At 46.5% G+C, this 14,732-nt stretch overlaps 1 protein-coding gene across 2 annotated transcripts; it reads left to right on the top strand.

The window, feature by feature from the left end:
• The first annotated feature begins 560 nt into the window (after window positions 1-560).
• zhx2a (zinc fingers and homeoboxes 2a) lies at window positions 561-14,679 on the top strand. 2 transcript variants are annotated; one of them, XM_010880435.3, is made up of 3 exons: window positions 561-648; window positions 10,752-13,428; window positions 13,811-14,679. In XM_010880435.3, the coding sequence occupies exon 2, from the start codon at window positions 10,917-10,919 to the stop codon at window positions 13,416-13,418; it is 2,502 nt and encodes an 833-aa protein (XP_010878737.2). In that variant the 5' UTR covers window positions 561-648; window positions 10,752-10,916; the 3' UTR covers window positions 13,419-13,428; window positions 13,811-14,679. The 2 variants fall into 2 exon arrangements, with proteins under 2 accessions (XP_010878737.2, XP_010878736.2); XM_010880434.4 differs by lacking the exon at window positions 561-648 and adding an exon at window positions 661-989.
• The last annotated feature ends 53 nt before the right edge of the window (window positions 14,680-14,732 follow it).

The raw sequence follows: 14,732 nt of genomic DNA on the forward strand, positions 1-14,732 counted from the left end.
CATCTCCTCTCCCAATTTTAGTCTGCGCGGTTTAGTTTCCTCACCAGCGATTGCAGTTAATATAGATTAGACGTTTTAGTATACACATTTATTGATTTCCGCTTATTTGTATATATTCTTAGTGTGAGTATTCAATGAAATAGGAGTCACCTAAGAATATTACAAAGGTTTTGAATGACATTTTTTGAATATATTGTTATTTAAATATCTGGAAATATCCAAACAAGAATATGTTGTTCTATTACAAAAACAGATGGTGTCACTGTAGGCTACAGGTTTGAACGATCCAGTTCTAAATACAATGTTACAGACCAAATATGAATGCATTTGTAAGTATACAAATGCATAGTACTTGTCAGATTGTTACCCTTTTTTCAGGAAAACAATTTTTTTTTTTTATTAATTAGGACAGATTATGTGTTACGTTGAACCCGAACTGTGGGCAAGATTAGAAGTCAGCACCACCACTGGTCGACATTCACCTGGGGCAGCGGAAGCGGCGAGGTACGCGACCTTAAAAAGCCCAGCATCACTGCTTAATATTCAATGACATACCCAACGTTACTAGCGCAGAGAGCCACCGAGCGAGCGAACGAGAGAGAGAGAGCGGACGTCAACAACACAGAAGACAGTTCATTCATTTTCAAGGTCGGAAGCACGGTTCCTGTAACCACTGCATGGCTATCATTTCCTGGACCTTTTCTGAATCTAGATCCTGACTGACGAACTTTTTGTAGCAATTACAACAACTCCAGAATGGAGGTGCCCCTGGTATCGTATGCAAATACGCACGCTGACGTAGTTGATCATGTGGTTTTTGGCGTAGATCCCCCTGTGAACGCGATTTTTTTTTCTGCTGTTGTCTGGCGGATTCGGTCGAATCTCTTGGATAAATCGTCGTATTCGGTTGTTTTGGTCGGTAAAATAATCCGCTTTGGACTTCGTTTACTGGTACCCCGGCTTCACAGCACATCATTCGTGGTGGGCAGGTAAGAATCAGACAAACTGAATATTTCTCAGTCTGTACATTGGCGAAAAAAGTCCCAAAGTTAAAAGCTGTAGCCTAGCTATGCTAACTACCTAGCCCCCGTCCACCACCACACAGACGCTACTGTATAAATATTTTAACTTGGCTAGCCCAGTGAACTTTGATTGTCCCGGTGTGGCTACACCTGACTAACCGTGTGTACAGTAACATAATCTATCCAGCTGCAATCAAGCAGTCTAGTTCTTACAGTCATCGAGCTTAAGAAGTTTTGTTTGCCTCAACGTTGCCTTAATGTTAGTCGAAAACGTAGGAGAGGAACGTTTACTTTTTCCTATGTCGACATATCAGCAAAAATATGGCCTCCACGCCGACATGGCGTTAACGGCGTTGGCGAGAAAGGGGACATTTGGGGAGCATTTTTTTCTCTGGCCTATTTTGCGTTGATGCTATGAATTAGGTATCGGAATCGTCGGACTCCTCGGATATTGTGTATTTTATTCACAGCTGGCGCGATACACAGTAAACAATAGTTCTGGAGTTTTACCAGCACACTACTTTGATTTTTCGGGTAGCAATGCCGTCGTATGATGCAGGCAGCGGTGACGCCTTCTTCCACGTCCATACTGCACTGTCTCTAGCAACAGTCACAGTGGATTAAAACGCCTCGTCGCAGTACAGACGGGCTACTGTTGGGAAAGGAACGCGACGTGCATGTTGGTCGGTACCTCCAAAACGTGCCCACGGTTACGAAGCTGTGAATATATATCTTCCAAAACTATTTTGTTGCTCAGTTACAAGCCCCCCCCCCCCCCCTTCAATTTACGCTATAGGACATCTACAGTGTGTTTCATAGCCTGTACATACTGCCATTTTATACTGCGATATTCCATTGACCAATTCGTGTTAGGTTGGGGTTACAATGTGTTGTGATTATGGTTCTAAAAGCCCGAAGATATGAATCTCCACGGCATGGCCTCATTTGACTTTTAGCCTACTGAGGCGTCCACTCTCTCAATCTTCTACTAACCGGTTAAAGGAACAGCACATCTTTAAGTTCACGCAGGATTTTGCACCAACAATTTTAGACCATCATCGGCATCAGTTAGGTAACTAGGAATACATCTCACACTAAACACCAACTGTTCAGGATGGATGTTCACAAAGTGCCTCAAGCTGACCAACTAATATTTGTATCTGTTTCTCACTCATTGGTCTTTTGACCAATCCGTGCTGGGTGTTTCTACAGCCTGAATTGTTCAGTCAAATTGAAAACAGAGCTTTACCAGATAACCAGTTGGAGAAACATGGTGGTTGGGTCGTGGGTTGGCAACGTTGTGAGCATGGGCACTGCCCTTTAATTATTTCACTCATTGCTTCGAACAACGCCGCCACTCCCACCAAAGGGAGCAAGCATACCTCAGTCTGTTTTAGGGGGAAACGGTCGTGTCATTCTGTGCGGACAGTTCTGGAACGTTCCGACAAACCAAAAGGCACTTCGGCTCAAAAGAGGTGATACGGCGATGCAATTGAATTCTGATCTAGGAGCTGGTCTCCCATGTAATTATGGTCTGGAACGGCTAAATTGACCCTGGATTAGTGCACTCTCTGAACACATGGGCTGGTCTGGATACATTGCATTTGGGACAAATTATTGTACTCTCTCAGGCCATTATGATAATTGTTGTGCATAGGATGACATTAGTCTTCAGATATCATGGCCACCCGTGACTGGATCTAATCCACTCACGCTACGTTGGGTAATCTTCCGGGATTTAGCTGCCTCAGACCACGCCTGACTGGTCGTTCACTCTGACCAAGGCATGGCAGTAATTCTGGACTCCTAGGTGCACTTCTCCATGAAACAATCCTAAGACACATTCCTTTATTGCATGATGGTACCAAAACCGCATAGAATCCCTTTATTTTGTATTTGGGAAAATATATGGGCCTGGGTCTAATGACCTAATAACCTATTTAATTTGTCTAAAGGCACTGCTCTGGGTCCACAAAGTAGACTGCGGTAGAAAATGAAGGCCCAGCATGTCTTGGTGTCGTCATCGCACCCCCCCCCCCCATTAGTATCATCTGTCCTTTCATGTTCTTGATTAAAGATGGCCGCCCGACTGGCCTGCGCTTTGTGACTCATGAGGCGGTGGTCAGTCACCTCGACATCAACCTCTCTCAGAGACCCAGGGGGCGAGGCAATGTGTTCGTCCTCTCCGCTCTGAGACATCGTGCCGCTTGAGCTTGGTGACTAAGATGGCCCTGGTGATGTCATACCCTGTGCTGTGGGCGGGGCTCCTGTGAAACCCCTGGATGCCCTCCATTCCACCAACATCCCTGGTCGAAGGCCCTGGTCGAAGGCCCTGCACTACGCAGGGGATATGGTGCCCTTTCGGGACACTCCCTCTGCCTGTCAGTGGCTGACAACGACATGGTCGTTATGACGTCATCGTGCAGACGGAGCAGCCTCGCGGTGGTCCTCCACGCCCAGCCGTGTAATTTACCAGGCTAGCAGCCAGGCCCCACAAAGTGGGCTACTAGTCTACAGTAGATGTCAACAATATGGTAATAATAGCCACTATAAGATTACCCCACTGCTGAGGCACAGTTGCTGCATGTTGGGTAATGTTACCAAAATACAGACAGAATCTGGTTAGTATGGATTGGCCAATCTGGTTAGTATGGATTGGCCAATCGGAGTGTGACGAAAGTCCTGGGTGGAATACACGTCTGTAGGAGAATACGGCAGGCAAGAACGGAGGCCGTTTCACTGCCAAAACAATAACCTACTTAGAATTTGAGCACACACTTTCAGCTTCCACGTCAGAATTCCCTTGGAACCCCCACTCACACAACATGTAAACCCAGTCATCCGACCCAGTCATCCGAGGTCTCCAGCCAGCCATGCTCGACATCCCATAGGGCACATGAGGATCAGAGCAGCACATTATTTTTGGAACTAATGTTTCTGGAACTAAAATAAGCCGGACTCTTAGAAAGCGTCCTAGATGTGCAGGGGCGGGGTTTGGGCAGGGGCGGGGTTTAATGTCAAAGAATGGTGTTAGTAAATAGTGTCCTGAAACCACCCCAACTCGCCCAACGGACAGCATGGGTTTCCTTGGTAACGTCTCCAATCGGTTCTATTTTTTTAGCATGTGACGGGAGGTGTTTCGGGTCCCTGTTCCCCACGCTGGCATTTCAGAGAAACTGAGAGAATTGAAAGAGGGGAGGATAGGGGATGTGGGAGTTAGGGGAACAGAGTTTAGGACAGAGAAGAGAGGGGAGGTAGAGGTGGGCGGAAGGCAAGGAGGTCAAGACCAAAGGTGGGGGAGCAGGAGATGATGATGGGGGAGGGAGGAGTAGGGGATCAGGACAGAAGGGGGGAGGGAGGAGGAGAACAGAAGCCGATCAGAAGAGACCCAGACCACAGAAGGCAAGACACTCCCCCAGCACTGACCCGATCACTTGCTGCTACAGAGGCTGTTTCTGATAGGCGGCCATCCAGCGGAGGCTGTTTCTGATAGGCGGCCATCCAGTAACACCAGTCACACTTGGTTGACACAACAGTAGGTCAAATAACCGTGTCTGATAACTATGGACTGGGAGAGGTCCTCTGGAATTATGTCAAGACTTCTCATTGGAGAAACACGCCACTGGAATCCTGTGTTGAAAGCCACAACCAAAATTCCCTGGTTATTCTATTCCAACAGTCTTTATCGTAACATGTGAGGTGCAATTGCAGACTGGACCTGCAGGGCAAGAACTAATGTTCAAGGACATGGTTCTCTCACTCTAATTTTTTGGTGCTCAGTAGTGGAAAAGCCTCTTTTAAAAGATGACCCAGGTCCTAATTAGCCATGGACCCGTCCCTTTCCAGCGATGTTTTGTAACAGTCTGGGACGGTAGCCATCCGACCTGGATTCAGATGCTCGCTGAAATCGCTCTGTGCCTGACCAGCAGGGTCTGTTACTTCCCGCCTAAATCAAGGCTTTGGTTCTTAAGAGAATGTGTTTTGGACAGAAGGACACCGATAAAGAAATAGAGGCGTAGCTAGATCAGGAAGGGGTCCACATGCAACAAAAACAATTCTAGGTTCTCTCCTGACCCATGTGTGTCACCACCCAACTAACTACATCCCTGTAGGTAACCGTTATGCTGCTGGGACACTTGCTCCTAAATTAAAGCTCGGAGCACTGCAGCTGTAGATTTCCGTATTCTGAACGGACATTTATCGTGTGGATGTGCTAAGCCCGACCTGCGAAATTGATGACGACCGTCAACAAGGAAAGATTTATTTACTTTTGCTTGACTGTGATGTGCATTATTATTTGAAGACCTCATGGATCAGTCTGGTCAGAGAAATCACAGAGTGGGGCCATGGAAGTGGCAGCGGCGCTCCAACTCTGGGCTGGAGAAGTGGTGCCAAAGTCATGGGAGAATCTGGATCACGCCCTGCACAGCGCTCCAAGGTGCTGCATTGCTGCCCTCGACCGGCAGTTCATCTCAGCCGTGTGGCGCCTACCTTTTGTAATATGTCACAGAGAAAGTCAGCCATGTGTTTTCTTTCAATAGTGAATTACAATCACCTGTGAGTAACGAAAATGGACATAATGAACAGTACTTACTGAAATTAACCCTGTAACAGCATCGCTTGATTTGTTCCAGGTAGGGAGACCAAACCACATTTGTTTCACATGGTTAGGCTGTCCCAACTTTAAAGTCTTAGACACGTATCAACTGTGACTATATTAATTAAAATGGGCATAATTAGCACTAATTAACCTTCTAACAGCGTCTCTTTAACCATTAAGGTTAGGAAAGCTTAACACACATCATGTAAATACCAAATTTGCCTTGATTAAACCTAATTCAGTATCTCTTGAACGTTAAAGGGCTTTACTAACTTAAGTAAAGGGCTTTACTAACTTAATCTTACATGTTTTTAGTGTAAAAAAGCTGGCAAGCTAGCCAAATAATTTAGCAGGCAATAGTTCACTATGGATATAAATACACGTAGTTGTAAGAACCTGAAAATATTGATGACATAACGCAAATGTCTGAACAAATAGTGATCCTACCACATAACATTTCATTGCCTGCTCACAGTATATCCTACTATTCTATTTCTGTCGGGACAGGAAGTGGTTTTGGTTTGCCTAGGACGGCAGAACGGACGGAGTAGGAGACACTAGATCAACCATGGCGGCCATCTTTGTCAGGGAATTAATCCCAAGTTGACATCTGCCAAACCTATATTTATTAGTGGATGTACTTTGAAGAAAGAAAATAAAAACCCCTGGAATTTCGGTTCCTTAGCTTCCTTTTTAAACCCAATTCATGTGCTTGAATGTAAATGCTGTTGTAGTTTTGCTATTTTATTTACCCCCTGTCCAGCTAGAAACTGATTCTTACGCTACTGCTATTTCTGTGACCTATGTAATAGGGGGAAAACAACACATGCACAATCATGACTGTGATGTTCACCCGGGCACTAACCATAGAATAATCTAATTAACTGTGATCTTACTGTGATCTCAGTTCATTTACTTCAGGAGAATTCAACCTCTTTTTTTTTCTTCAGTTAGAATTCAAGTTGACACAAGTTGGAATTTTTCACACGAAGGGGGTTAGGTTGGTTGTTGTTTCACGAGCAGAACCGAGTGGTCAGGAGCAGAGACCTCATTTCTGAAAGTAGCCAGTGGCCCGAACTGCTTGTTTTTGAGTGACCAAATCCATTACAAGCTCAAACACCTAACAATAATTGCAATTATGACAATAACCGCTTTCATTTCCAAAATGAACCCAGAGTTTAAAAACAATTCACTGCCCGAGTTGAATACAGGAATATCCCATGAAGAACGTCTACCTGATCACCTATGGTACGTAATAACGAGGATGGATTTTGGTTTGGGCTGCAAATAGACCTAGAGCCCTAGTTAATAAAACATCTCTCCACTGTATCTGTGGATTTAAGAAATCCCTCCACCTGCTGTTAGCCTGTTTCCATGGTAACCTGTTAGCCCATTCCAGTCCCGTCTTCAGTCCCAAGTTTTTAAGCAGTAATTCACCGGGGGTGTTATTTGACCCAGTATGCCATGGCATACTGCTGTGCTGTTCTGTACGTTCTGGATTCAGCCTTAGCTGTGGTATATTAACCATGTACCATAAAACCCCAGAGGTAGTTTGGAAATGGAACGGGAAATGTGAATATATTTTTTTGTCATAGCTGTGGTCTGTGGTCCGGTGCAACGGCGCTTCTGAGCCAATCGGGATTCAAACAACTCGGTTCATAACTAATGCAACGCGGCAGGTTGTGGGTTCGATTCCCACGGGGAACCAGGTGGGAATTGTATGCACTCACTACCGCAAGTCACTCTGGATAAGGACGTCGGCTAAATGACTAAAACGGAACTGGTCCTAATCCGAATCCATGCGATTGTGTTTTCGCTCCTCGCCCCTGATATGAAGAGTTAACCAAAGCCCTGTACGTGATTATCTAGGCTTAAACATTGTGGTGACGGATGAAAGCGTCTTCTGCATGGCACACATTATGGTATTAACACTATCCTAAGCCATAGCCACAGGTTTGGCACTTTTATAATGAGATTCACATTAATTCTGTGGTTCCCAAATTCAGCCCCCCCAGCTTGGAAACAGAGGATTTTGAGTACTGCCTCCTCCCACTCAGCCCCTCTGTCTGCCTACTCTCTCTCCCCCATCGCCCTCAGGAACATCGCGACTGTGGGTCTGTTCAGAACGCTGCAGCGTTACACAACATTACTCGATGTTTAGATGGCGCCGTGGCGTGGAACAGACCTCTCTATCTGGAAGAATAGAGAATGAACTCCATTTGGTGCACCTGTTTCGCTGCAGATTTTTTGGATTTTGGAGCACTTCGCCTAACCGAATGCTCCCCTTGATTTGTGAAACGGGAAGCTGAGTCAGTCTGGACGGAATGCCCTCCTCTAACCCTCGGCTCTGGTATCACGGCAACAGCAGGCTGTGCCCCTCCCCCCAGCCCTGACGTTCCGGTCACGTTAGATGGTGAGGACTGGCTGCTCTGAGCGTCTCAGCGGGTGGGTCTGGTCCACAGGGTATGACTTGTCTGTGGCGGGCCTGCAATGATGTAGTGACTGGGTCATGGGCTTGTCTCTGATAGGCCAGATAGAGGTCACTTGACACCGACTCGGGGGCGGTACCCATGAACATGTGTTAAAGAAAAAAAGGTCTGAATGGGCACGCTGATGGCTTTTCTCAAAGGGGAAATTGGTAGAAATGACAATGATGCCAGGCTCTGGATTATTCTATCCGATAAGAACAAAAAAGGTCTTCCAACTGTAGAAGACACGGAACCACCATCAACTGTTGGTGTTTTTTATCACCCGCATGTTCACTTGGTAACAGCTTGGTTTTAATTTTCATTGTCACAGTGATGGCTGCGGTCTTACCTCATCACAATAACATGAATGTAGTCCCCATGTCAAAGCGAAGATTAATATTCAAACTCACAACGCAAGCAGTTTGGTTTTAAGAAGTCATCTACTCAGATTTATTTTTATCGGATAGGATTAGGTTTAGATAATGAGTAAATAGAACAAATCTTCAACATTTTTAGGAGGATAACGTTGGAAAAATCGCTGTTCCTCAACACAACATGTTTATACATTGCTGACTGCAGTCATTTGCATTGCACTTGGTTGAATTCTGGTCAGAGACTGCAGTCATTTGCACTGCACTTGGTTGAATTCTGGTCAGAGACTGCAGTCATTTGCACTGCACTTGATTGAATTCTGGTCAGAGACTGCAGTCATTTGCATTGCACTTGGTTGTATTCTGGTCAGAGACTGCAGTCATTTGCACTGCACTTGGTTGAATTCTGGTCAGAGACTGCAGTCATTTGCATTGCACTTGGTTGTATTCTGGTCAGAGACTGCAGTCATTTGCACTGTACTTGGTTGAATTCTGGTCAGAGACTGCAGTCATTTGCACTGCACTTGGTTGTATTCTGGTCAGAGACTCTGGTGATTTGCCACTGCACTTGGTTGTATTCTGGTAACTTGGTCGTATCACCGGTTACTGCTGGTGATGTAACTGCCTCCTGGTTCCAGTAAAGCTGTTGTTAACATCCTTATGATGTTGTTAGATGAGATTAATTCCTGGTCTCTGTCCAGTGCTGTTTAGCAGTGAGCGGGTAGCAGCAGGCATGTTGGTTGAGTTGCATATTAGTATCTGCCGGCCAGGCGTTGGTGTGCCCGGCGGTCGTGTTTGGGCAGTGCTCAGTTAGACACGGACCCAGTCAGGTTAGGATGTTGACTGAAACATGTCAGGTTGTTTATTTCTCGGCATTCAGAACCAAGCCAGTGCTGTTGGAGACTGGGTGAGCTGAGGACATGAGGAGACATTTGGCATCGGCCAGGAACTCATGCAACTTTAATAAGGCTCTGGGGTGGGGGTGCGCTGCGCTCCACCGGGCCCGGTCAGACTGTCACAGGAGGCTGCTGGAGCGATGCACCGGCCAGAGAGTGTGGGGTGGGTGGGGGGGGGTGGTTGGGGGGGGAGTAAAACAGCCATTTAACCCCCTCAGTCGCTGTACCCCCCAGTTTGCGGTGGTCGCCCCTCCCGGTCCGCAGCGTGGTGGTCGCCCCTCCTGGTTCTATGTCTTCTGCTTAATGAATAAATGCAAGGAGGGACGGGGGATTCAATATGCTGAGGCGGCAACATCGTAAGGGCAAGTCAGTGTTTGAACCCCGGACGGTTGCCATAACTACCTTATGGAAATTAGGCCCTTTTGAATTTTAATTATCCACATAAACCTTTTCAGCCGGTTATGAAATTGGACATCGAGGGGCATTCCGTTGCATCAGTGGTTCTGAAGACATACAGAATGCTAAATTCTGCTACACCATTTTTGTTCGTGGTCGTATTTTTATTCTCCATTTGAGCAGCTGATGTGCTTTTATCGTTTGCAAAATGCACACGCATGCAGAAGATGTTGACCGCGGCGTTAAACGCCGGCAGCATTTAGCGTGGAATAAACTAACCCAACCCCGGGGGTCTTGTCTTTTTACATTTTTATTTTTTTAGAGACACCCTGAGTAGTTTTCAACTTCTCAACAATGGGCTCTTGGCTGGTGTAGGAGGAGGTTGTGACAACGGGAAGAGGTGAGGTCCGGACTTTGTTGTCCAGTTCGTGAATACCGTTCAGTAGACCTATTCCCCGTGGCTCCTCGAGGGGTTTTGAACCCAAGCGTACGGTTACCCAACTCCTGCTAGCTTTCACCTGAATATAGTTTTTTCATATTAGCCCTTTGAAAAAACACCCAAGGGAAATGGAATCCATGTACTGCCTTTTTCCACACTTTTTTTCCACACAAGTTTTTAGTTTAGCAAATCATTTTTGGGGACTTGTAAGGCTTTGGCTGCACTACTGGCTTCAGGGCTTTTATGAGCAATGGCGTATGTACTCTTCTACTGTTGTGGCACAACTAGAAGCGACATTGGTGGGTTTCCAATAGGCTACGTTTAGTTTAAAATGCTTGTTTTTGCACAGAAAGGACAAGCCAGGACAGAGGAATGGAGGACAGGAAATTGGCCTAAATTATAACAATCATTCTGAATTGTACCTAAATAGTTTAGGGACATATTTCCAATTCCAATATGTCAAGTACAAATGATCTAGACGAGTCTATTGTACAGGACCTCTGTATTATCTGTTTATGATTGTCAGGATTTATCTCTGTGATTTCTCCTCTCTTGTTAGATTGGGTGATCTGGGATGAAGTCTCATGAAGTCCCTCATTGGAGCTGACATTAACAGTCAGCAGAAAAAACAAGTGCAGACTCATTACAAGGCAGCAACACCCCCTCCTCCCCTGCTGTCATTTTCCCCACAACGTCTGTCTGACAGTCCTAGGTGACCTAGGCCATGGCCAGTCGAAGGAAGACCACGACCCCATGCAGAGCTGATGCTGACGACCGACCTGATGACGTGACGGAACAGGACGATCCAGGTGAGATGGAGGTGGATCCGTCGGCGAATGACAGCGGCGCCGTCGAGAACGGCTCCACGGACATGCTACCTGGAGAGGACTGGAACTCTGGGACGGAACCTGGTTGTTCGCGCCAGGAGTCGCCGGCACCAGAGAAACCAGAGGTGCAGGATTCCAAGCCACAGAGGAAACAGTCGGGGGGCTACGAATGCAAGTACTGTCCGTTCTCTACGCCGAACCTAAACGAGTTCAAAGAGCATGTCGACTCCAGTCACCCTAATGTCATTCTCAACCCGCTCTACCTGTGTGCTGTGTGCAACTTCAACACAAAGAAGTTTGACACCCTGACGGAGCACAACGAAAGGTTTCATCCAGGGGAGAGCAACTTTAAGTTCAAAAGAATCAAGCTGAACAATCAGACCATCCTGGAGCAGACGATCGAGAGAGCAAGCAGCGCTGTCGTCTGTGATTCCACCAACAGCACTCTAACTGGAGACTTTGGCACTTTCCCACTCAGCAAATCCACAAATGTGAAAATCAGTAAGCCAAAAACAGACAATAAAAGGTTATTGACAGAAAATCTATCTGAGAGACTCAACCCTGAGCTCGCCAAAAAGCAGATCACAGCAGTGAATGTGAACGGGACTGTGATCATACCAGAAGCAACCCTAAAAGACGGACTTTCTCATATCATGCCTTCTCTTCAGCGTCCACCTAACTACAACTTAGTACCAAAAATCGCTGTCCCTTTGAACACCTCCAAGTACAATCCTTCACTAGACTGTAACCTGACACTCATCACATCCTTCAACAAGTTCCCGTACCCAACTCAAGCAGAGCTATCCTGGCTTACCGCGGCCTCAAAGCATCCAGAGGATGAGATCAAAGTGTGGTTTACCACCCAGAGGCTAAAGCAGGGCATCAGCTGGTCCCCGGAAGAAGTAGAGGAAGCCAGAAAGAAGATGTTTAACGGTACCATTCATTCAGTCCCACAGACAACCTTCACTGTATTAAACAGTGCCCAGCTGACTCAAGCCAACAAAGGCCAGCAGTCCCTTGTTCAAACCGTCCCATTTAACCTTCTTGGACAGACCAGTTATGTGTTGACGCCGGTCGCAAACGGTTCAACCGTCAGTCGTTCGCCTATTACGTTAACCATGGCCAACCAGGTGGTGCAGTCTGTAAAGCGACCCTTGGCAGCTCCGGTAGTTGTCTCTGAGATCAAACGTCCCTCCATAATCCAAACAATTCAGGCACCTACAACGAAACTGGTGGCTTCGCCTAAACCCAGCTTCACTTCTGACACCAATAAAACTCCAGACCAGATTGCGGTGCTAAAAGCTAGCTACACCCAGTGCCAGTTCCCTGAAGAGGAGGAGGTGTATCGTCTCATCGAGTCCACCGGCCTCTCCAGGGGTGAGATCAAAAAGTGGTTCAGCGAGCAACGCCTTCTCAACCACAAGGTGGTGCCTCAGGTGATCAAGATCGAGCCCCAGGTGTCGAATGACATTCAGCCCAAAAAGGCAGTCCCAACACAGTTTCCTCTCCTAGAGAGGCTTAAAGGTAAATCCTCTGAGCAGCTCAATATGCTAGAGGAGAGTTTCCAGAGGAGCAGTTCCCCCACAGAAGCTGACGTCAACAACCTTGTCGTGGGCACAAGGCTCTCTAAGACCGAGATCGACTGCTGGTTCTCAGAGCGCAGAGCGCTCCAGGACAATCTTCAGCAAGCTCTGGCAAACTGCTTGGGTTCAAAACCCCTCGAGGAGCCACGGGGAATAGGTCTACTGAATGGTATTCATGAACTGGACAACAAAGTCCGGACCTCACCTCTTCCCGTTGTCACAACCTCCTCCAACACCAGCCAAGAGCCCATTGACTGCAAATCGTTGGAACTCCTCAAAGAAGTGTTCAGCCAAACCCAGTGGCCATCGCCAGAGGAGTACAGTCAGCTGGAAGCCCAGACTGGGCTGGATCGCACCGAGATGGTCCGCTGGTTCAAGGACAACCGTTCCGCCCTGAAGAACGGAACCTTGGAGTGGATGGATCGGTTCCAGAATGTCCACGGCAAAGCAGGACAGAACGGCCCGAGCTCGTCGACATCAGCCATCGCCGAACAACCCCCGAGCGGCACTCCTAAGCAGCACCTAACGGAGGCCCGGGTGTCCCTGAAGGGGGAAGACGTGGCGGAGAAGCTCCCGGATAGGTCGAAACTCATCAACCAGGACATAGTTCAGTGGTTTACCAGTAAGCTGGGCCAGAGCATGACGGACATCAGCAGGACCAGGGACCAACATGGCCAGACCAGCGTGGACAGAAGCAGGTGGGTGAAGGTGACCATGGCTGTTGGGGACGAGACTAAAGGTGCTTTAGAGAACCAGAGGGTCGTATCAGAGCCAGAGGTGCTGGTGGGAGACCAGCCGAGCCAGGTGACCGGTTGAAAAAAGCATGGTGAGTATGACCAGCTAATTTGATGCAAGCTTCTGACCACTTTAGATTATGTATTACATTAAAGTAAATGTGTTAATTAATTATGCATTTTAGTACTAATGACCTGTGAGTAACTGAACTGGAACAACTTGCCTTGCTATGTTGCTCCCAACTCTGTAGCCCAAAACCTTTTCCAGGAGGACTGTAGACAGATGTTTACATCTGAACAGAACGACATGTCAGAATTTTATCATATGAGCCCCAGCCTGTTATAATGTGCAGTGTATGGCTAAATGAAAGCCTGTAGAAGGATGGGTAAAATTAATGAAATTTTAACAAGTGTCCTTATACAGAGTTTGACTCTGCGGTGTATAATGTGGCTATGTCATTCGCTGTGTTTCAGAGGACAACAGAGGATGCTGAGCTTCTCAGACAGAAGATTATCAAGATTGTTAAATCCACAACCAATGATTTCCTACCTGTCCTATGATGTGGGAAGCACAGTGGACAGTAGAGCCCACTCAAAACACTGACTTGCAAGACCATTGAGTGCCAAAGCTGGACTTGATGCATTGTTATCACAAAAAAGGGCCCTTGTAAATATTTTTATGTATTGCAAAAGCTTTGTAAACATTTTGGGGTTGATAGTTTTGTTACATTTATAATAGGAGTCCCCAATAACCCCAAAAAGAGGAATGTTTTCGTTTTTATGAAGATGACAGTAATTATAAAACAATTCACCAGTTGGTAATTTTGTTAAAAAAGGAAGAGAAAGTAATTGAAGCGACTACAGCTGGTCATAAATGGCACTTATTTCATCTGGAACAAGTAACACTTCCGCTTCGACAGAGTTCATCCATTGAGCGATAGGTTTTAGTGGTTTGCCACCAAACCGTAGTATCACCTAGCCTGGGTACCAGACGAGTGTAATGATAGCACAAAAACAGGTCTGCTAGACACCAATCAATAAAACAGAAACAAGGAAATGCACTGTATGTGTTTTTGTAGCCAGTTCGGTTTAAACTGCAGCTCTTGTTGCGTTGGTAACAGGTTTCTTTTATCGTGTGTTTGCTTTTTAGACAGCCCCATGTTGTTTCGCTACATTTCAGTGGCAGATTTGAGATGGCTCGCTAGAGTTTTTCCTGCTGCTACCATTAGTGACTCATGTTCATTCATGTATCTGGAACACGGTACTGCTACCAACAATCTCTTTGCTTGCTCTCTCTCTTTTTTATCAGTCTGCTGTAACTCAATAAAACACAACCAACTGAAGCGGTCTTGTGGTCCGTTCTGAACGACAGTGAACCTTTGACCTGAACATAAAT

This window comes from Esox lucius, chromosome 16 (genome assembly GCF_011004845.1).
Source record: "Esox lucius isolate fEsoLuc1 chromosome 16, fEsoLuc1.pri, whole genome shotgun sequence".
Lineage (NCBI taxonomy): Eukaryota > Metazoa > Chordata > Actinopteri > Esociformes > Esocidae > Esox > Esox lucius.

Excerpts from the sequence above, each read along its gene's own strand:
- zhx2a (XM_010880435.3), top strand. The coding sequence starts at position 10,917 with ATGGCCAGTCGAAGGAAGACCACGACCCCATGCAGAGCTGATGCTGAC.